Below are 22323 nucleotides of genomic sequence, written 5' to 3' on the forward strand. Positions count from 1 at the left end.
CTACATACACTACCTTTTTCCTAACTGTTTGCAGAACAGGGTTCCAATCCCAAAAATTAAGAATTTTTGTGATGTCTCTTGAGGGTGATCCTGGTGGCAGTGGGGTGCCGGAGACCTATAAACCCTCAATAGCGATAACAGTGGTTAAAGTCTGCTTGACAGCAGAGAGTTCTTTATCCATTGCTCCAGGAAGGCCTTGGGACTCTCCCTCCCAGCCGCCCACTCAGGGAACCCCACAAATCAGAGATTATTCTGTCACAACCTGTCCACCACTTCTTCAACTCTGTTCTGCAGTAGGTGGGCAAGGTCTGAAAAAGAGCGATCCATGGCCTTTAGTCCAGCAACATCTGCTGTTACGAGTGTCACGGTTTTTCCTGTTTCTAATGATCTTTAACTTTCTTTGCGGAACTCAGCCCCAAGAAATGTACTTATACAGCCATGGTGTTCAGTTTAATCTCCAGTCTGATTATTAGTTCATCTGTTGATTCTAGGATTTAATTCCCCATTTGATCTGAGGGCTTTGACTGGGGTTGCGTGCCCTCCATATTCCCTGTCATTCTGTCTTGCTTTGAGCTGCCAACTAACTGGCAAATTTGTTTGTTGAGATGGCCTTGGGGTTTCTCTTTCCATGTTTGTGTGTGCAGGTGAGTCCTGGGATCCTCTGTGGGATGAGGAGCAGGGTTGCAATCCCATCTCCCCTCTTCAACTGCACCCCCATCACTCAAGAGGCCCTCTCACATTGTTACACCTGCAAGTAAGCTATTGGCCAGGACTCTCGCTGTCAGCGCCCCTGTACTCAATGAACTTTTATTTTTTGTGATAAGTCTAGGCATTGTGGGTCTCCTGAAGGCAGAAAATTGTGCTCTAAATCTGTCTTGTGCCCCACCATCCCCAGAGATATATCCTGCAAGTCAGTTTTTCACTTGCTTTGAGCTCTCTTCATGTATTCAGCGCTGTTTATCATTGATGCTATCTGTTGCCCTCCAGCTCTCTCTCATCAGCCTCCTCTGCGCTAACCCGCGTACCATCTGAGCCTACTCATGATGCTGGACTAGTAAGATAGATGTCAGGCTTCCTCTGCATACTTCTCAGGCGTTCAGGTCCAAATAACAGGTAAAGTGAAACAGAGCCGGCACCCTCCCCACCATCTACCCTGTCAACTTATGCCAGATACCCACCTTCACCTCAGTCGGTTTGTTCAGGGGGAGAGTTGGTGAGGCAAATCTGCAGCTGTCCACTGATTATGTGTCAGGATCGCCATGCTGCATGTTTTTCTCCTCACCCAAGGGCTTTAAACGAGAAATGCACCTGCTGCAGTGCAGGAGCTAGACCCAGCCTCCTCATTCTTGTCTGCCCAACTCGCCACCAGGCGTCAACTCTCCCTCCAGTAGAGGGGGTTCCACCAGGGTTTTTAAACCAGTTGGACACAAGATGCCTAAGGTTGGGGTGAAGGGGGGATGGAGGGTTAGGGGAGGGGGTGCTTGAGGCAGTGGGTTAAGGAGCTTGATATCGAAGCGTGCTCTTTGCAATCTTGCCAGGCCTCCCACCTCCAGCAGTTTATAATCTTAGCAATGATTGTTGCCCATTTATTATTAGAAGAATAGTGGATAGGAACGCCATAATATAAAAAACTAACGTGTAATGATGTAAAAGGCTCAGAGTGGTGTTTCATATTATCACCTGCAGCTAAGAGATTCTCTACCAGGGTTTGCCCGACTCCTAATACTCGTAACAGTACAGACATAAGTGCTAGATGAGATTTGAATGACATCTGTCTGTTTTTCGAATACTCTGAAAAGATTACAGTGTTCTTTTGGGACTTATAAAATATACTGGGGTGCCACAGTGTTGTGTTACTGGGGGTAACACAAAACTGTGGCACTAAAGTCCTACCATTTGTAAGTGGTACCACACCAGAAATCCCCTGCACCACCTAAGGGCTTAATATTCGAGCTAGCATCATAACCCTCTTAAGAAATTGGGTGATGAGGAACAGTAGCACAGTTCACTAGATGGCATCTTCGCTGTAAGCCTCTTAACGTTCTCCTGTCAAATGCAGTTTATTTTATGCAATCAAATGTTGTTCATTATAACGGGATATATTTTGAGGCCAATGTTTTATTATGATTTCAGCTCAAAAAATAATTTGTTTTTGCTTTGTTTAAATGCTTCCATCACGCTGCTCAGAGTTGTTTATTTAAATGTCTTCTTCGTACGTGACCAGTTTCTGGGCTCGGTTTCACCTCAATATGGCTCTTTTCAGTCTCCAGTTAAATACTTTTATTTTCAACAAGGTAGTGGAGCTCATTTAATAAAAGTTTAAGAAACTGGGTTTCTGTTGCAGTACCCCCACACTCCTCCCTCCAACCCCCATTTTTAGCTACTGGTTCTCAATGCTGACAGTACACTGGGGCCTGCTAACCAGACCTTGGTGCCAGTGCTCTTTACTTAAAACAAGGTGATGTCTGATTGTAACACAATTGGCAAAGGACTTTTGCACTCCTTTAAGTCCCTAGTAAATGGTACCCCTGGTACCTAGTGCATGGGTACTAAAGAGGGTCCCTTAGAGCAGCAGCATATCTTATACCACCCTAACAGACCTACGCACAATTTCTGCACAGACTGACATTGCAGGCTATGTGACATGGTGCAAACTGAGTGAAAACATGGCATGGCACACTCATGTCAAATGTCAAAGTCACTGCATTTAATATAAGTAAGTCACCCCTACAGCAGGCTTTTGAGTCCTAAGGCAGAGTGCAGTATATTTTGTCCCCGAGCACATACCTGCATGAGCAGATATGCCCCTGTGATGTCTAGGTCTATTACTAGATATTGCAAGTGAACAGGAAGGCCATCTTAAAGTATGTACTGGGCACTGGTCAAAACGAGTTACCCAGCTACATAATGGCTTCACTGATAAATATGATATTTGGTATCAAACACTGCATTGATAAACTCACACTGAATTCAATGATGAATTTACTAACACATGCACGCAGAAGGTACCTTAGACGTACCCCCTGAAATCTACTAGTCATCTAGTGTGCTGGTTAACTGGTCTTGTCCAGCCTGCCACCATAGACAAGTTTCTGACCCCCTAAGAAGTGAGAGCCCTACTCTCAGAGGTCAGGAACAATCCCTACTCTGGCAGGAGTTGTTTACACCTCCAGCATGAAGGCAAGTAAGGCCACACTCTTCAAAGCCTTTGTCGCCTTTGATATGCGAGTCTGGCTTTCCCCAGAACTGGAGGATGCCACCCCGTGCCCTGAGGCCCATTTGGCACCAGTACAAGGGGTGAATTAGTCATGAGGCGTGTTGCACTGCCAGGCTAGGGTGGGCAGGCTGAAGTGAACGGGAAAGAAAGGATTCCACCATCTTGAGTGTTTTCAAATTAGGAACTCTGGAACAAGGTGATGCCCACTCCCCACAGGAAATGGTCATCTAGGGGGTGTAGTGAACCCTAGGGTACCCTTCACTCCCCTTAACACCCCTAAACTGAGTATTTATGTGGCCCCCCTGACACCAGGAAATCCGATTTGTCTGCTGGAATCTGAGGAAGAAAGAAGGACCAAAAAGAGCAAAAACAGAAGACCTGCACCAAAGGTTGGGGCAAAACTCTGCCAGGCTGCTTGCGCTTTGACCATTGTTGGGACCTACATCGAAAAGAGCTGGACTTCCTCCGCAAAACCCTTGGAGGACTGCCCCACACCTCAACTTGTGCAAAACCCCTTGGAGCAGAGGAGCTGCCCCCTCATTTGTAGGCACCGAATATCATCTGCCTGGTCCACCATTTTGCCGGCCATCAGGTCCACCAAAAGAGCAGCATGGCAGGAGAAGATCTTCATGCTCCAGGTGGTCATATCCATCTCTTTGTCTAGTTGGTGGCGCAAGGACCCTGGGGAGGCGGCCAGCACAAATACCCTTGGTACCAGAGCATTTTCCGTAACCAAGGCTTGTTGAAGGTCCAATCCGGACTCCAACAGCATAGAGAAAGGTCTACCATCAATGGACGTCAGGATCCTCAAGGTCTGCAATGAATGGCCATGCTGCCCTATTTCCCCTCTTCATCAGGTCACCAAGGCACAGAGCGAGTCCTTGACTGCTGTGACCCGACACCCCAAAGCACGCCTGCCTCCGAGCCCCAAAACCTGAGTCAGGCGACAGTGCCAACAGGGTCCTGAGACCCTCTAAACCTGACCCCACCCATGGGTTTGGCCAGACTGGCCCTCCAGTCGCCACCTGCAGCCTCTCTCTACAGAAAACCAAGAAACAGAAGAGTCTTCAGCAGCTTGACCCTGCTAAACAAAGCCCCACTGCACACGACGCCCCCACCCTCCCCCAACCAGAGTGAACCAACAGTGCCCTGGTTTGCCCAAGATCCTCAGGACCTGATTCCTCCCACCTCCAGCCCCTCCCCCTCCACCCACCTTCCTGTGGGTTCAGCCTGACTGCCTATCAGTCTTTGCTTGCAGTCTCTTTTTCACAGGACTGTTTCCCATTAAAGTGTATGGGGCACCCAATGCGAACATGCACCTCAGCACCTGGGCGCCACACTGCCGCCCAAGGTGACCTGTTGGTGCTGCCTTGGTCTTTGCCCCATGCTCCCCTTTAGTCCAGGAGAACAGTCCTGTAAGTCATTGCTAAGTGACCGTATGCAGTATATGTTTATTCCCCATAAGATAATATTACAGTTTGAAGTCCATCTAAAGTGTATTTTATTGTCACTTAATAAAACCGATAGCTCGAAAAGTACTTACCCGATTACGATGTTGGTGTCTAAATTCGTGTAAAAATCAGTGTTATTTTTTTAAATTGGTGTTGGATTTCTTTGAGTGTTTCGTTTACTGGCTCTGTGTTTGCAATAAATGCTTAACACTAAACTGCTCACCCACTCTACCACAAGAGGGAGCCTTTTGGATTATTATTTAACTCCTGTAAATCAATAAGGTTTGCCTGGACTCTGCACAGTGTACCTCGTTGTGGTGCTCTATATAGAGAGCCAGCTTACTAAAACAAGGTAAGAAGATTTTCTGGTTGATACTTTCTAAATGCAGGTTCCTCACCCAATGGATCCAGAAAATCTTTAGCAGTGCCCGCAGGTCGCATTGTGTGGCTCTGCACCACTGCAGTTCTGTTCCAGAAATGATGTGCGAAGCTGCATATAAGTGCCTCCTATGCACAATGGCCATCAGTCTTTTTCCTTCCACGCCATCAGACACTGGTCCGGTGCCACCGCTTTTTTCTTCATGAGACAGGTTCCTACAATTTACTTTTAAATACAAGTGTGCAAGCTAAATGTCACCACCTAAAGTCATAGGGACCAAATCTTGTAGGAACTGTCACAAGCAAATGTCTGTGACAGATGCCCATCAGATTAGTCTGGTGTTTGGGATCAAAACATGCCTCCATGACCACTAACAACTGCATTTTGTTGAATCTGAAGGTCTTTCTGCACTGTGGGGTGATGCAGCCAGCTCTCTGGTGCCTGTCTCGGTCACAAGGAACTGCGAAGACCTCCATTTGGAACTCGTCCTGCGGGTCCTCCCTCTGCACCAGGTGCAGCGACTGGACTGGTTGCTGACACAACACTGGTGCGGGCATCGGTCTTGGTGCCACAACACACGGCAGACCCTAGAGAATCAACGTTGTTGCTCGATGATGAAGCCCAAGCAATAGTCCTCTCTGGCTCAGAGCTGACTCTGCTTTGACTGAGGCTGTACCCCTATCCCACTGGGCTGCAGCCTTCCAGTAACCTACTGGACTCTGTTACATTGCCCTTGCCTCAAGGAAGGGCCTATGTCATCCGCAATCTTTTTGGCACAGATTCTAATAATGACCATTAAGATGAAGAGGACATGTTTACTCAGCCCTACACTTATGACAATAGTATAATGAGCTGCAAGATGCCAGTGGACTGGACACTCAGCTTGACTCTTCACCTGGACGAACTGCTGAAGAAAGTGATGCTGAGGGTGGCTGATGTTCTTTACCTCCAATTTTCCACTATGAAGCACCTACTACCTTTCAGTGAGGCCTTCCAGACATGCTTCTTTACTGTTGAAAGCATGCAGATAGCAAGGTGCCACCTCAGCCTCACCCTTTGTGTTCCAGCCTACCTAACTCAACATCAGACTTCAGAAAGTTTGATGGGGCAGACCTACACGAGCAGGGTAAATTTTAATTTCCTTCCCTACTACCCCAGCAGTTAGAGAATCCAAGTGCCTTGCACTGTTTGGGAATGCAAGTTATGCTCCATTCGCCTGGGATTGGGGTCCATCAATGCCAGCTGCCTATTGGGTGCTACTCTCCTACCCTTTGGATTTTTGGGATTCTGTCGCTTAGGCCCTTAATACTGTACCGGATGACGTGCTCCACACCCTTGAACAAGACATTCAGGATGGCTGGTATATGGTCAAATTAATGTTTCATTGTAGATTGGATACTACAGACTGCCTTATTCGGGCAATTGGCATCAGCGTGACACTCAGGAGATGAGCCTGGATGAGGTCAACGTGTTTCTCTGGCGATGTCCAACCTTATGTAGTAGACATGCACTTCGATAGCTCTTGCCTCTTTGGTGACATGGGTCTCAAGCACTTTAAAAACAGCAGGGCCGCAGCGCATGGGTCTATGTGCCCCTGTGCATCCATTCTAGCAGCAGTTCAAACCTTCCCGCCCCCAACCTGTGGCTATGGTAGGTAGTGGTTTTCATTACCCACTCGTGCAACCAGCCCAGAAGACCCAACAGCCTTTTCGTGGCTGAGGCCATGGTACCCACAGAGAACAGGAGCCCAGTACCCTGCCCCCTACAACTGCCCAAAACCGCTTTAGTATGTACTTCAAGGAACACAACCCCTCTGTTGGTGGCAGGCTCTGACATTTTCTTCCATGTTGGCAAGCTATCACTTTGGACTAGTATGTCCTACAAGTTGTCCAGTGAGGTTACACCTTTTTTGTTCCTTTTCATGCCACCACACAAATCACCAACGTCTTAGCGGCTGACTCAAGACCATCGGTCCCTCTTGCTGCATGATGTACAGATCCTTTTGGCCAAAGCGTCCTAAAGGGGGTGCTGGCATAAGAAGTAAGCTCTGCTTGCTATTTCAGCTACTTCTGGTACAGTTTCATAGCTTCCTCTGTGTGGCACCCGAAGCTCTATTTGCCAGGGTCTTACGTGGGTGTTGGTACCCACGTTCACGCAGCACTACTGCTTGGACTACCAAATCGGCCGAGAGGTTCACTTTCCCATCTCCGTATTGCAGGACTTTTTGGTCTTCGCCAGTTACAGACCCACCACTCGGAGGATACTGCTTTGATAACTATTCAAAAGGTGAGGAATGTGCAGTAAGAAATGTCCATCGGAAAAAGTTATTTACCTTCGTTAATGCTCTTTCTGGAAGCTACTCTAACCACAGATTCCTCACCGGCCCTCCCATCCTGCCTGTTGTGTGACTGGGCTCTTTTCTCCATTTAAAACAGTTGCAAGTCTAGATATCTGACTACTGGTCACTGCCAATGGCCTCTACATATGGGGTAGAAAGCCTAGATGTGTGCATGCATGGGTTTTGCTTATGTGTGGCTCCACATGCCGCTTCCAGAGTGAAATGTCGTACTCGCTGAGCCACACAATGCCACCTACATGCTTACACGGAACGGATAATGATTTTCCAGATCCAGTCTAACACCTGAGAATATTCAAACGTTGATGAATCTGCAGGTAGATAGAGCATCCATTAGAGCGTTACCAGAGTGAGTTGGCATCAAAGAAAAACACTGGTGTCAAACAATATCTTGTTGCAATAAAGAATATTTGAGTTTAAATATAACTCAGTATTTGACTGAAGAACACTTTAAGAATGCAAACTTCTGCAATTATGAGCGACTATAAAACCTGACAGAATTGGGGCTATCAAGCTTGAGAATAATGATGCTATGGTGTGAATTATGCGCCTGATGTAGTCTTCTAACTGTAAGGTGCCTCTCCATCAATTTCTTCCCCCTATGAGCTACAGTGCTCCTGCATGCTGTAATATGGCATTGTGCGCATTAGTGTTGGCTCCATTCTGCCCCAAAAGTGATGGAGCTGGCCCTGCATTTGAGAGCCACCCCTGCGCACTGGCGCCAGCTTCTTTCTTTGAGTACCTTATTACGCGGACCTGGAGCTACCCTTCAAACTTAGACTATTTATCAATCGCTCAAAAAAAATGTTTCCACAGTCTGCTAGGGAAGCTGTTCCCACAGAAAATGGCAGGATTGAATCTGTGACGCGACTGCAGGAAGAAGATGTCTGTAATTGACCCACATGAGGTGTGCCTTTGGTTCCTGGCTTCTATACACAAATTGAAGTTGTGTGACCGGTGCGTCTTAATGCACCCAAATCCAATTCAAGAACTGAAGTCTATGTTGTATGTTGACAAACAGAAGAAGTTGCTTCACACAGATCCTGCTTCAAGTATGTGCTGGTCCATGTAACGAGGCTGCACCTGTACCACTCCACATCACGCTCGAAATCATCTGGTAAGACTGAAGACCAAGCATAAGAAATCTAAGCTGGAGTTAGCACTCACCCACCACTCTGACTCCATGAGAAGGTCCAATGGCATCAAGAACAGTGGCCATGGAACAGATTGTGTAGTTGTGCCTGATGCGCCTAGAGTTTCCTAGGCTGTTATCTACGCTACAGGCGATTGAGGCCTTCTATGCTGCAAATATTCAGTGTGCTTCCAGCTCCCTTTGTTGCACCTTTGAACCCAAAGGAACTGCAGGGACCTGCAGTCAAGTTATCACCAGCGGTTCCCTCCTCGGTGATCAATCCCCTTGGGACCCTTTATAGGGCCTGTACCGATTCCAGTAATTCTTTCAATCCGGCCCCAAGAGTCACATTGGTCCCCACTACCCTATTGCTGAGGCTGCCAGCGGTGGCACTGGATGATCCAGTGGCAATACAGCGCCCGCGCTGCTGACTCAGAAGCATGGTATCCGGGTTCGAGTCTATCCGGGTTCAGGCACAACATCCTGTGATTCAGGGTAAATCACTTAATCTCCATGTGCCCAAGAGCAGCGCCTTTATTCCCTCACGGGTGATGAGCTCTGCTGTATAAATTTACAAACTACAACTTTCATATCGGCTCCTGAACTGATGTCAGCTCAAGCTTGATTGAGGTCTAATATCACCATGCCCAAAACATATGCATCTTGCTGCAGCTTTTGTTTCATCACAGAGATTGATTGATAGATCTCTTTACTCACTGAGATTGACGGCATTGCTTTCCAGGGTTTTCATTCTGTCCAATTCCAATATATTATTCTTAGCTTCTGAAGTAGGGGACCTCTTAACTACTATATTTTTTCAAGCATAGTTGCACACCCAAACCAGTGCTGTTCCTCTCAGTGTGTCGCCAAGATAATGTCAAGGTTTCAATTCAGAATTTTCAAAATAATTATTCTTTTATGTTCACTGGACTACTCAAGGCGATCCTGCCTGCAGAACAACGAATACTTATTAATTCTGGTGGGTGTAATTTGCTAAACAGTCTAATTCTCCATGGCTCTGAAGAACACGGTACGGTAGTGCTCTTTGATAAGATCCACTGTAAAGTGCAATCGGGTGTCTATTAGTCTCAAAATTCCCTCCCGCCATTCCACGGTTAGGAACTTGAGCTACCACATAAGAGGTGCAAGGAGCCTCCAGTGTTGAGTGAAAATCTCATCTGCTTGACCTACACATTAACAACTCTACTCCCCAATGCTGCTCCTGTTCCCAGCTTTCTCCATGGTATTGTGACACTTGTCAAGCACCTAGAATCTCACCCTCTCTCAAGCTGGACCCATGCTGCCAGCTTGCAGGGATCATCCAAGGCAGAAGGGCATACTGGTGTTAGGACTGGGCTAGTGTTCCCTGGTCTCTGTGAAGTGCTAAGGGTAGTATTCTTCTGAATGGCTAAGAGAGGTTGTTAAATTCATTTAATAAGGTACTTATTGATCGCCATGCCATGGTAGAGGCGCAATTAGCACTATAATCCTTCTTATATGTACTATACAGCCCCACAACTGGGGTAACAGGATAGCAATCATATTCCCTTTTGATTATTCATCGTGACTTCTCATGTTATGCCATTCTCTAGCTCCAAATGTGTTCTATATCATCTCCTAATCTTGGGAATATTAGGGAGGAATCCCCTCCCATCATAGGTCACATCCGTCTCTGCTGTTATGCACATGTCCATGCCTCTAGGCCATTGTTTCACAGTCTGCCTTGTTTGAGCCCCCAGTGCCTCAAAATGTCTCTTTGCACTCTTTGAGCACAAGCTGTAAAAAGTTGTCTTGTATCTTGAATTGACTATCTCCACCCACCCCACCCGATGCCCAGTATGACATTTCTAGGCACTATTTGACGCTTTAAGTCCAGACATTCATTCATCTCATGTTCATGTTCCCTGTACAGCTTTGCATAGGTTCACTCCTGTAGCCCATGCTTGAATGTATGCTCCTAAGATTTTAAATTTGAGGAAGGAGGCGAAAGGGGACAGGGCAATCTTGTAGTGTTGTTCCTGTGATATTACGTCTTGCATATTTTCAGTTTAATCAGTCTGTAGTTTGGCCTAATGGCAACTTTTCTCAGGTGCAAAGCTGGTCTTCTCAATTGTCATGGTGTGTCTCTCACAACTCACCAAGCCATATGGTACTAAGTTTTTGTAGGCTGCTATTAGCAAAAGTTGTTCTGTAGATGAGCAAAATGGCCCTTTTTGCAAATTCTGCACCTAGCAAACGTCTTTCTGGAGGGAACTCCTACAGAGTCGCCATCCAGTTGTTCTTTAGTGTCTGAGAGGCATGCATTATTAGTAAGTATTTGTATTGTGAGGGATGGCGCTTGTATTTTTCTGTGTAAAGCTTTTTATCTTCTCTTTACCAATTAGGTCACCTATTTCTGAGATACCTATTGTGTCCCAGTGCCGTAATCTTTTCAGATGTGCAAAGTCTCCCATTGCCTCCCCCATTGTTGGGTCTTTTGCTATACTGATTTTAGCCATGCTATAGCTGCGGTGGTCATCTGCCAGATTTTTATCACCCTTGTGGTGGGATGTGGATGGCGGTCTATGTCTTTGTCACTATGTAGGTAATGTAAGTATGTTTTGTCCACCATTTCTTGTTTGTTACTTCCAACAGCGGATCATCCAGACCTTGAAATGCTCATTAGTTGATCACCGCAAACTGAGAGGCTTTGTTGTTTAGTCAGAGATTGGGCCGGGCTATCCGACCCACAAATGCTATGTCTAGAGTTGATAGTGTTATTTGTGGGTGACAGCAAGATAGAATGGAGTATTTTGTGTTACACTGTGTAGATGTGGCTGTGAGGTCATTTTGAAGATCATTACTCTCCCCATCAACAACAGTGGTAGTATCCGCCAGCAAGATGTCCCTTCTGAGCATCTAACTAAAGCAGCCTTCCCGATTCTTGTCCCAAAAAGATTCTGTCATTAGAAAGAGGTCGATATTGAAGTTCCTGATCCTCGTTGGCTTATTTCTGTTTTTTAACAATGTAGCCATGAATCTGAATTTCCCCCATCATTATTGTACTTTACGAATCAGGGTCTCTTTCACCAAAGCAAAAAAAGATGGAGGACAAGGGAAAGCCTTGTCTTGCACCTCTTTTTAAATTTATCTCGCTATATCTTCTGCCATTCACTCTTACCTCATCCACTGAGTGGATATACTGGAACTTTACCCATGTCTGGAATTCTGGGCCTATACCTAACTATTCCATTACCTCGTAAGATGCAGTCCCATTTGATAGAGTCCATGTCTTTTTGTCTTTGAGAAATATTGCGTTTGGTTGACCATTTTCATCCAATCCAACCAGTTCTGAACCCGTTGACTATTCATTCGGGTAGATTGGCTCAGAATGTAACCCATTTGATTCACGTTTACCAATAGCAGGATAAGTTTTACTGGCCTTTTTTGCAGTATGTTTGTTGATATTTGGTCTGTGAATTTAGGAGGGAAATGGATCAGTAGAAGAAACAATCAGTTTCTGCTCTACACTTTTTTCATATCACCTCAACTGTTGCTTTTCAGAAATCTTGTGGAAACATTCCTATTCCCTTTGCTTCCATTAGCCTAACTAATGCATGTTCGGTCAGAAGAAAGGGAAATCTCTACATAGTTCTCCTGGTATCTTGCCTGGGAAAGGGGGTCTTTCCCACCCACAGTTGGTTGATAACCTCCTCTACCTTCTTCTCTATGGGTCTATCCAATCGTGCTGCAATTTCACTTGCACATTTTGATATGTGTGTGGTGCAACAGCGGTAGTGGTGAAACAGCGGTAGTGGGTCTATCTCCAGTTTGTTCTCTTCATCGTACAGATTAGCTTAAAGGCTTGGGTTATTTCTTTGTCCTCTTGATTCTCTCGTCCTTGGTTATTATTGATTGCTTCTACTAATCTCAGGCCTTCGTTCTTTCAACGTATTCAGGCTATTAACCTCACAGCTTTATTGCCTGATTCATGAATCCTATGTTGAGTGATGAGGAATTGACCCGTTGCTGCATTATTTACCAGGGTTTTGTATTATTTGCTCCTGCATTTGTTTTGCCTCCGTTTGAGCGGATTGTTGCTGAAGTTTCTGTCCTCCAGTTGTTTAAATTCCTGTTTTAAGATTCACACTTTTTGCAATAACAATGTATTGCCTTATATATTCTGTGCAAATGCGTGCCTCCTCAATACTGTTGTTTCCTTCCAAGAGTGTTTCAGCTTTGTCCACCAACCCTTTGCTTTCTTCAAACTATTGTTTTGTGGTGTCACGTAATATGTGTCACTCTTTTTTTATGGAGTTTCATGGCACTAAGTCTCCACAACCAAGTGTCTCTCCCCCTTTCCCTTTGAACAATCCAAGTTAGTGGTGAATTCTTGTAGATACCACTCACTTTAAAAGCTATGTCGACTGTCCAAGCAAGTTTAATTCCAGGGATGAATATGTAGTCCACTCCAGAGTATGTGATGTATGCCCCTGAGAAGTATGAGATTTGGATCTTTTCTCTCTACATCCTCGTCTATACGTCCACCATTCCAAAAACCCCTCGTGAATTGTGCAAGGTGCATTTATTCTATGCTGCTTCCCTGAAGTTGCCTTGATCTGTCTCTGTCCATTATGTCAACTATAATGATGTTCTAGCGTTTCAGGGGTTTCACATATTATCTGGCGTATCTCCCGCATCACCTTTCCCTGCAGTAGTGGGTGGACAGTGAGTGGGATAAGGGGGGGGGGAGATGTATTTTAGATGTATATTCTAAATAGTGAGAGTTTGATTTACCCATAACTCATTCACGCTCTAGCGTAGCATCCATTGGGGGTTCTCCCATTTACATAGCATATAGAAAGGGATTTCTTTTAGGATCATTGCTACGCCCGTCAAGCTACTAGTGAAGTCTAAGTATGCAAGCAGAGCTGTGTTGGGGAAAAACTGCCCCCCCCCCCATGCTCTTTTTACTTATTTCTCGGTCTCTCTGTCTAGGGTATCTAACATCTATGTGCTGTGCTCTACTACCTGAACTCTCTTCTGTAACTTTTTTAAAACCAAAAACCCAAACCTCTCAACCACCTTTATTGTACCCTATACCCTACTCCTCCATATACCTCTAACAACTGGTGGACCCAGTACTGCCCTCCAGTAACCCTGAAAGTGTCTACTCTACCAATCTAGGTGTCTTGGTATTTAGGTGCCATGTGTATACCACCAGTCATTCTTTAACTCTCCCCTGGGATGTCTCTAGGCCAGGTGATCCAAGTGCCTTCTCACCACTTTCCGCTTCTCCTGGTGAGGATATGGTGTGTCCCAGTAACCCTCACCCCTCAGTCCCACTGCTCAGATCACATTTGGCTGTGAGCCTGTCTGTTTATTTATCTCTTTTTGATGAGTGGGATTTTGATCATGCTAACTGTCCACCTGCTTTTTTTCGTTGCTTTTCAGTCCTTCCCTCGTGTTCTCTTCTTGGTTGCCCATTCCCCTGCCACCTTTGATGTTTCAAAGTAGCAAGTTCTTTTGCCAAAGATTGCCTGCAAAATAGTAGCATACATTGCAAGACCATTGGTCGCTGTTTAGTTTTTAGGTTATCAGTAGTATTGTGTTCTTTCAACACTTTTCAGGTGTAATACAGAAAGATCATTATGAGGGTGGAGTCAGAATTCACTTTGCCAAGTTTCTTGGAGATAGTCAATATCGTGTCTCAGTCCCTATAGTTAAGCATTCGGAGGTGTATCGGTCATGTGGGTGCTGCTGGTGGCTAGCTTTGCAAAAGGGCTGCATGGACACTTTTCACTGTAAAATAGTGAGAAAGTTGTTCTGGGTGCATGAGCAACATGCTCTTTTTACCAAGAACTCCTCTAGTTGTTTTCCCTCTGTTCCCTCTTGCACACCCACCCCTTGGAGATTACTCCATTTGGCTCTTCTTTCTGCCTCTTCCTCCTCCTCCTCCTTCCTCCCTCCTCCTCCTTCTCTTTGTCTTCATGTCATGGCAGTGGCCTGGAGTTTTGTGATACTTGGTTTTGCTTCACCCATGTAGTCTTCCAAATTCTTTATCTTCTCCGCAGCAGCTGTGAATCTTTCTGCAACTTTTCCTAAGTCCTAATGAATCAGGTTGACATAGTCGCCCACCTCTGTATTATATTCTAGTGTCTTGTATTAGTTGTACGATGTCGGATTTAGCCAGGAATGTAATTGTCTCATATGTTTAGCCCCCATGTTTCGACTGAGGTATAGGGGAGAGCTCAGCAGATGACCTGGCAAATTGATCTAATTTGCTCTGTTCAGTGGGCACTCTTTTGCCTCTGGTCATGCTCTGGTTTATTGTGTGCCAATCTTTGGGGAAAGCAGGGAGTGCGACCCGCCCCACCAACCTCTATTCAGCAACTCCTGAGCCCTTTTCAGATATTGGTGCCCCGATCCTTGTCTCTCACAGGTGGTTATCTCATGGCCCCCCTGCTCCAGCCGCTGCAGCCCTCTGTTGTTGGCAAGGGAGTAGCAGATCAAAGCACTAGGTGATTGTGTTACCGGAAACCCTCAATTTATGAGTTCGAATTAAAGAATGCCTTGTCTCGGTCTCAGATGCATCTACCTCCTCCTTGAAGGGGTGATTCCAACTCTAATGAGGGGGGACTCCCTGCGATGTGGCTGAAGCATGGACCCAAGCATCTGATGGCCTGCTTTTTTCTCTGTCACCTCCCTGCATTAAATCTATTCCAAACTCCTCTAGCCCCCACACCCTCCTCCCCTCTACCAAGTTATGGTCTACTACTTTCTGGTACTCCCCTTTCAGCTTGGGGTGAAGGGGATGCAAATGTGTAGTCCAGGTTTGTCGTTGTCCTGCGACTTCCCCCACCTCCCCTCCTTGTGCCACCATCAAGCCGCCGCCCTCTTCCTTTTCTGAGGTCTGGACCCCAAATTACTGTCGGTCACCTCCAGTCCAGCCCGACCTTGGCACCAGCGGGGCTTCACCGGTGGGCAAAGGGGAGGATCTCACCAACCGCCTCTCTCCTGGGTTTGCACACGCCCAAGGGGAGGGCAGTGCGCTGGCTCCATCCTCCATTACTGCTCTATTCTCTGCTTAAAATGGGGGAATATTATTATTATAGCACGTGAATTGATAAATGATTACAAATGCTGGAGAACCACATTTTCAGGTAAGCAACTTCTTTTCAGGACTTTGGAGTTACCAAGATATGTATCACTGCCCTTTGTTTTATTTTACTTTGAAACTCCAGTGGAGACTGTTGGATTGCTGTTTGCTACACAGTAAGTACATTTCTGTGCGTTGTATTATTTAAAACATGGTTTCATATTTTTGCTTCAGCATGAAGTAGAAATACGTGCATCTGAAGAGAAGTTAGCTGCTGCAGAACGAAGCCTGAGTGCGCAAAAGCTGGAAATTCACATCTTGAAATCGAGCAAGGATGAACTAAATGAAAGCTTGAAACTTGCTAACTCAAAGTTAGAAGACAATAATCAAGCCAAGGTAGGTTTTTTCTGTAATCATTTGCTTTATTTAAATGCTGTTGGTCTTTTGGATGGAAATTTGAAGTTTGAGGTGCAGTGATTCCGATTAAAAGGTATGTATTCTGAATTAATGACATGATTTGTTTTCTTTTTGAAAGGACCACAATGTCTTTGGTTATTTTGTTCATTCTTTGTGTCTGAGCGTGTAGGGAGCTTGTGGAAGCATCTGCCGCGTTTTTGTTTTTGTAAGAGATGTGCAAAACTTAGTTAAATGTTGCTTTTGGAAAATAGCGTTATTGGTTTCGCTAAATACCTTTATCCCTTTTGTTCATCCAATGCCGCTCGACTCTTTGAGTTGGATGATTGGTAAACCTGTGCCAGTGTGTTACTATTGAATACCTTTCTTCCAGCCCCTTTCATTTCCAGTGCACCTTCCATCCTAATGAAGACCATCACAGTTCACTTTTTACCTATATGATAGTCACTTATAAAAAAAAATGTAATCCCTTGTATTATTTGCAGCACATATTTCTTAGAGGTGTTATTATGCTCTTATGCGACTTAATGGGCTAATCTGTGCTGCACAGGCCAATCAGCAGCTGGAGATTCCTTTTGGTCGTAGCCATTTTCCAGTGTTACTGTATGAGAGTCTGAGATGTGAGAGCTGACTTGTTGGCAGCACCTGAAACATTTTTAATTTTTTGTGATGGCATTCATGTAAAGATTGAATTTCGACTGTCTTGGGCACTGTAGGAGGTTCATAAAACATGAGTACAAGATAAGAGAGCAAAACCGTCGCAAGTAGTATAAAACCAAATGGATTCAGATTTTCTGATGGTAATAGCCCTTTTGCGTTAATCTCTTTTAGGGGCTGACAGAGCACTAAAACTGATCCATAAATGTGAACAGTGTAAGCGCAGCGCCGGTTTAGATTTCACGTCAAATAGTACTTGTCTAGGTTTTCTGCTCGCTCTTAGCAATAGGTCAGCTGATGGGAACAGGGGTAACAAAGGCACAATATGTGAGGTGAGAAGCAGCGCATGACTGATGAGGCGCAAGTTATAGTTTGCTCATTAAAGTGTAGCTGTTGATTTGTTTTCTCAAACATTAGTTTTTATATTTTTACAAAGTCTAACCATAACTTCACTTCAACCTTCATTTTCTTTGTGACTTTTTAGTTTTAACCACATCAATGCTGATGGTATTCCCCTCCTGTGCTGAGATTTGTTGATTCCCATGTTTCATGACGAGCTGGGCTCGTCATGAGCGTGCGAGGAGGCTACCTCATGACGAGCCCAGCTCGTCATGAGCGTGGAAGGGGTTAAAAAAATTTTTTGAGTAAGATCTGATTACCACACAAAAAATATATCTCCCTATCTGATAGAGACGTCTAGCCGCAGATCCCTTACCTTAGAATATCCCCAGTTGTCAGACTGGATCCGAAAATATTTTCCGCAGCAACACCTCTGCGCGCCGGGGTTGGCTCCACCCTGACGTTGTCCACGGACATGTCAGCGGAGCCATATATGCCTCTCCTTGCACGCTGATGTCAGCGGATCCTGGAAAAGCAGCAATTCCTTGGCCTTGTTTTTGGGCCTTCTCAACACCCTTGGTGTCATGGGAACAGTGTGCAATGCCTTACGGCTTTAAGGCTTGTAAAGCCTGTGTGTGTCAGATGCCCCGCACCTTATTTGTATGTGGTGCCTCAGCGTGCACCATGACTCCAAGGAGTGCGATGCCTGTCGAAAGATGAAGCCTAAGTCCCTGAGGGAGCGTCGCATGTAGCTACTGGCCACACTGCTTTCCAGTCCAGGCCCTTTGCATCGCTGTTCTCCCTCTCAGGATCAGGCCCATTCCAGAAGTCGTTACCGCAAATGTAGTTTGAAGGCAGTTAAGTGGAAGCACAAACGTCAAGCACAGAGGTCTTTCTCCCATACGCGTACTATTGGCGCCGCTCCTCTCGCTCTATGCCAGGTAAGGGCGCCCGGCAGTCGCTTTCTCCATACCCTCCTTTCCGGGAGTTGGAGCGACGCGTGCTCAAATGGAGGCTTATTCTGAAGCACTCCAGTCTTACTTTAGGTCATCCCCTCTCCCTGGAGAGCCTTCCGGCCTCAAAGAGGTGGAAGGCACTCATGTTGGGTCATTGCCGGCAGATTCTTCCTCGGCACCGGCTGTGTGCATCGACTCTGGTTCCAGAGCCGATACGGCGCCTATGAGACATGGCCCAGTAGGTCCTCCCAGTCGTCTGTCCAGCCCACCCCATCAGTCTTCGCATGGCTCTGAGTGGCTTCACTGAGCAGCTCAGGGCCTGGTTGTTCAGACAGCTTTTAATTTACAAGCTTTGCCCTCTTTGCCATTGTTACTTCCACCAGGGAGTCTAGGTGGCTGGTTGATTATGGTCACCGGCTTTTCACCTCTGCCAGCGCACGTGGCCGGTCTTTAAATACGGTCTGTGTGTTTGCACGTGCATCCTCCACTCTTTGGGACTCAGTTGCTCACCTTCTTCCTTCTATTCCAGAAGGGCCACGTACGGAATTGCTTTGTCTTCTGCTGCATGGCAGAAGCATGGCAGGATGCAACTGACTCAATGGGAGGGGTACTTGCTTGCGCTGTGGCTTTACGCGGCCTTGCTTGGTTGCGCGACAGTCGCTTCCCAGATCATGTTCGGGATACCCTCGGAGATCTGTCGTTCAATGGAGTGGATCTTTTTGACCACCACGCGGATTCGGCGGTCTCCCGTCTTTTGTCAGGGCTGCAATGAATCTTGTTGCCATATTCTCTGCCTTATTTTACGGCGCCCAACCTAATGCACAGGTTGGTTTTAGTGCCCGGTTACTGTTCATGGCTGGTTAGCCATCTCTATGTTCGTTCAGCACAGCCGTTTGGCTGATTCCCTTGTTTTTAGTACTCTGTGTGCTTAGCCCAAGAGGACACCCCTACTGAGGATTAGTCTTACCCTATGTGGGGTATTTGCTGGCATTAGGTTCTACCTTTGCCTTGGTATGCTCCTATGGAGTCTCCAAGCGAACATCCTGCTGGGAGTCACTTGTCTCTTCCTACAGAGATCCTTGTATAGCTTTACTCTATTACACGTTGGGTTGGTCTGTCTGTAGTGCATCGGAACCTGGCATAGGTTCCGTGCCGTGTAGTGTCTATCTCGCACGCCTGGTGCAACACCTTGTTGTCGCAGTTCTTTTGCAAATGACACCCTATTTGCTGCTGTGCGGCCTGCTTATTATTGTTCTTATTGGTGCAACTTGGACGTACAGCGCCTTCTGGGTTTGTCCTCCAAGATAGTGGATTGTCAGATGTTCTCTGCTATGCGTGGTCATGGCCTCTTTCCGGCCGCTTATCCTACAGCAGTGTCCCCATTCCCTGCTATTTCCGTACCAGTGTTTCCACGCTTTTGCTTGGGTTCATACTGTGCACACTCAAAGGGGCGTGTTTTCCTTGGCATATTCGCTCCTGGGGGTCCGGGACCTTTACATTTGTCCTCCTTTTTTCCACTGTAGGGACTAGTTCTTCTCCTACTCTGTCTTGCAGGGAACTGTTGTTCCTCTCAGGTGAGGGGCATGGGTTACTTACTGCTCTGTACATTGTCCTATCAGTTTCCACATGCCTGCGAGTAATTTCAGCGTACTCTAGACTCTTGTTGGGTCACGTTTTCATAGTTTCAACATTTTTTCCTCCTGCTCTGTATATGCTCTGTGTTCTTACCCAAGGGATTCGTGCAGGCTCTTTCATTCATGCGGTGTCCGTGGTTCCAGGCCCGGTCTGCTTGTACCACCAGCTCTCATGTGGTGTCCGGCTTGCTGGTGCCCTTTTTGGGCAATTGCCTTCTTGCTGTTGTGTGCCTCTGAGCTGCTATGCTACCCTACAGGAAGTCTTTGCTTACTTCGTGTGGATCTAGCGTCCACACGGTATGCTTAGATGCCTTCGGGTATGCTTAGGTACCTTCCTGTCTTCGCTCTTGTTTGTGGACGCTCAACTGCTTGTCATCGGTCCTTTACATGTTGTGACAAACCACCTAGCCTGGCGTGTCTTGTGCTTTCGTACCACCAGCATCTTGTGGCCATGGGTTGGCATTCTGCCACTGCTGTCACTTCTGGTACCGGTTTTAACAGGGTTCCTTTTTCGCTGTTGTACATATTGGGCCCGTGCTCGATGTCTCTGTCATACCAGTTGCCGTATCTTGAGGCTTTGCTGCAGTTGGCACGTTGCATCCGGCGGTTCTCTCAAACCCTCGGTTCAGCTCCACTTCTTCGAAGTCATAACCTTCCTTTTTACTCCACCATATCTAGTGTATAGTTTCTTCTCCATGCTGGCACTTACTGGGTAACGGTCAGCCTTTTCCCACTGCTGCCCCACTTGCCTTTACAGGTACAGGTTCCACAGTGCTTTTTACCACTGTTTTGCTTGGTCAACAGGTAATTGATTTTGCTTTCTGTCACCACCTCGGATCCTGTGGATCCTTCACACCCCGGGCTGGTTCATCTAATTTTTTCAAGTTATGAACTCTCACTTCACCACGGGCATTCTGGCTCTGTGCTTTCCTTCTCTCAACCCGTTATACACAAGGGGTTTTCCCACCATCCCGTTCTCCCCTTCTACATTGCCTTGTGGTCTTTGCCTCCCCGTCAGCTTTTTCCGTCAGATCTGTTGGCTCTGTACATTTAGGGGTTTTTAATTGGGGTTGCGACGTGTCTTTCTGGTGCCGTTTTGTGGTGAACGTTCCTTAATCTTGTGTTCAGGACTTGTTCTCCTTCACGGATTTACTTTCTGGATGCAGACTTTCTATCCTCTGCCAGGCTGTTTTCCACATCCTTGTCTTTCTTTAATGTTGATTGAGTCTTCACTCTTGCGAGGTGGCTTTTCAGAGCACTGTTCTGTCTGACCTGTTCCCATATTCTCACAGATTTTTGGTGATAGCTCCGTGTTCTGAAGCGGAAAAGTTTCTCCAACGAAAACTGACGCTCCGGGAGGGGCATATATGGCTCCGCTGATGTCCTGTCCGTGGACGACGTCAGGACGAAGCCGGGTAGCGCCGCCCCCAGCACGCAGAGGTGCTGCTGCGGAAATCTCTTCCGGATCCAGACTGATGCGTGGGGATATTCTAAGTTAAGGGATCGGCGGCTAGACTATGACTCTACCAGATACATTGTTACCGAAGGTAAGTAACTCGTTCATCACGAGGTCTTTAGTGAATACGATGATCCAATGTCGTTAGCGGAGTAGAGATAGGTTCTCTTATAAATGGTCTACTTTAAATGTTTCACACTGGGAAAATTATATCTCAGAACAATATTTACATGCTTGTTATCCCCAAATACTTTTAAGACAGTTGGCACCCACTTTCAATATTTTTTCCAATATACGGAAGTGTCATTTTTTCCGCAAAACCAAGAGACTGCCTAAAGATGTGGTATGCAATTTGTTTTAATATTCAATGTCCACATGCTTTATCAGTCCCAAGCAGACACTTGAAACTATGTGTCAATGAAAAATAATGCCTTCCTTAAAAGTATTTTGTACTTCAAAGGAGGAATTTTCTCAAGAGTTTGTCAGGTGCACATATTTCATTATCCCCCATTGGATCTTTATTAGACTCACATGATTGAATCTTTCTCCTTTGACAAGGTGAGAGTCTCACTGTAACCTTACAATAACTGTAGAAAGAAAGAACAGTATACCTAATTGGAAAGCACCCAAACTTCATCCACTTAGATGAGGTTACTCTGTGCTTCACCCCCTCCCATTTGCCATTTCACTTCCAATTTCTAAAACGTTGTATGGAAAGGAAGTTCCAGAGCTTTGCTTTTTCTCAGACGGGTCAATGCATAAGTCTCTACTTCAAATCAAATCCTTGGCTTTTAGCATTTACTTGGGTTGTTAGCGTGGAGTTTTTCCACCACTACCTCTGGATTAGATGAATTAGCCAAACTTTTATGTGGAAAGATAGTATAAATGGATCCTTTTTTAGGTATGTGACTTGTGGAAAAATTATAGTATTCACTGATGATCCACACAAAATGCGCATTTACAGTCTGTACCCAGATCATAGCACAAAGGACTGAAAATTATGCAGAATTTTTAACTATGCATTTAAGGTATAGCTGCCATGCAGCCATGTATAGGAGTAGAGACACCGTCACACAGCACTACTGCCTGCGTGCAGTCGCAGACAGCTATACAGTAGGGGACAGAAACTTTTTGCCACAGATTTCTCACCTTTAGAATATCCCATAGGCGTCAGACTGGATCCAGAAACTTTTCAGAAGTACTTCCAAGGGCCACCAGGTAGCGCCATGTGTCTCCGCACTGATGCTGTTTTGC

At 46.0% G+C, this 22323-nt stretch overlaps 1 protein-coding gene across 1 annotated transcript in view; it reads left to right on the forward strand.

The window, feature by feature from the left end:
- Positions 1 to 22323, forward strand: part of CENPF (centromere protein F) — a 421242-nt gene that overhangs the window by 317331 nt on the left and 81588 nt on the right. Inside the window, exon 16 of the mRNA XM_078649780.1 lies at positions 15848 to 16009. Within this exon, the coding sequence (XP_078505906.1) occupies positions 15848 to 16009 (162 nt within the window). The remainder of the gene's footprint in view (positions 1 to 15847; positions 16010 to 22323) is intronic.

The sequence above is a fragment of the Lissotriton helveticus genome, chromosome 6 (genome assembly GCF_964261635.1).
Source record: "Lissotriton helveticus chromosome 6, aLisHel1.1, whole genome shotgun sequence".
Taxonomy (NCBI): Eukaryota; Metazoa; Chordata; class Amphibia; order Caudata; family Salamandridae; genus Lissotriton; species Lissotriton helveticus.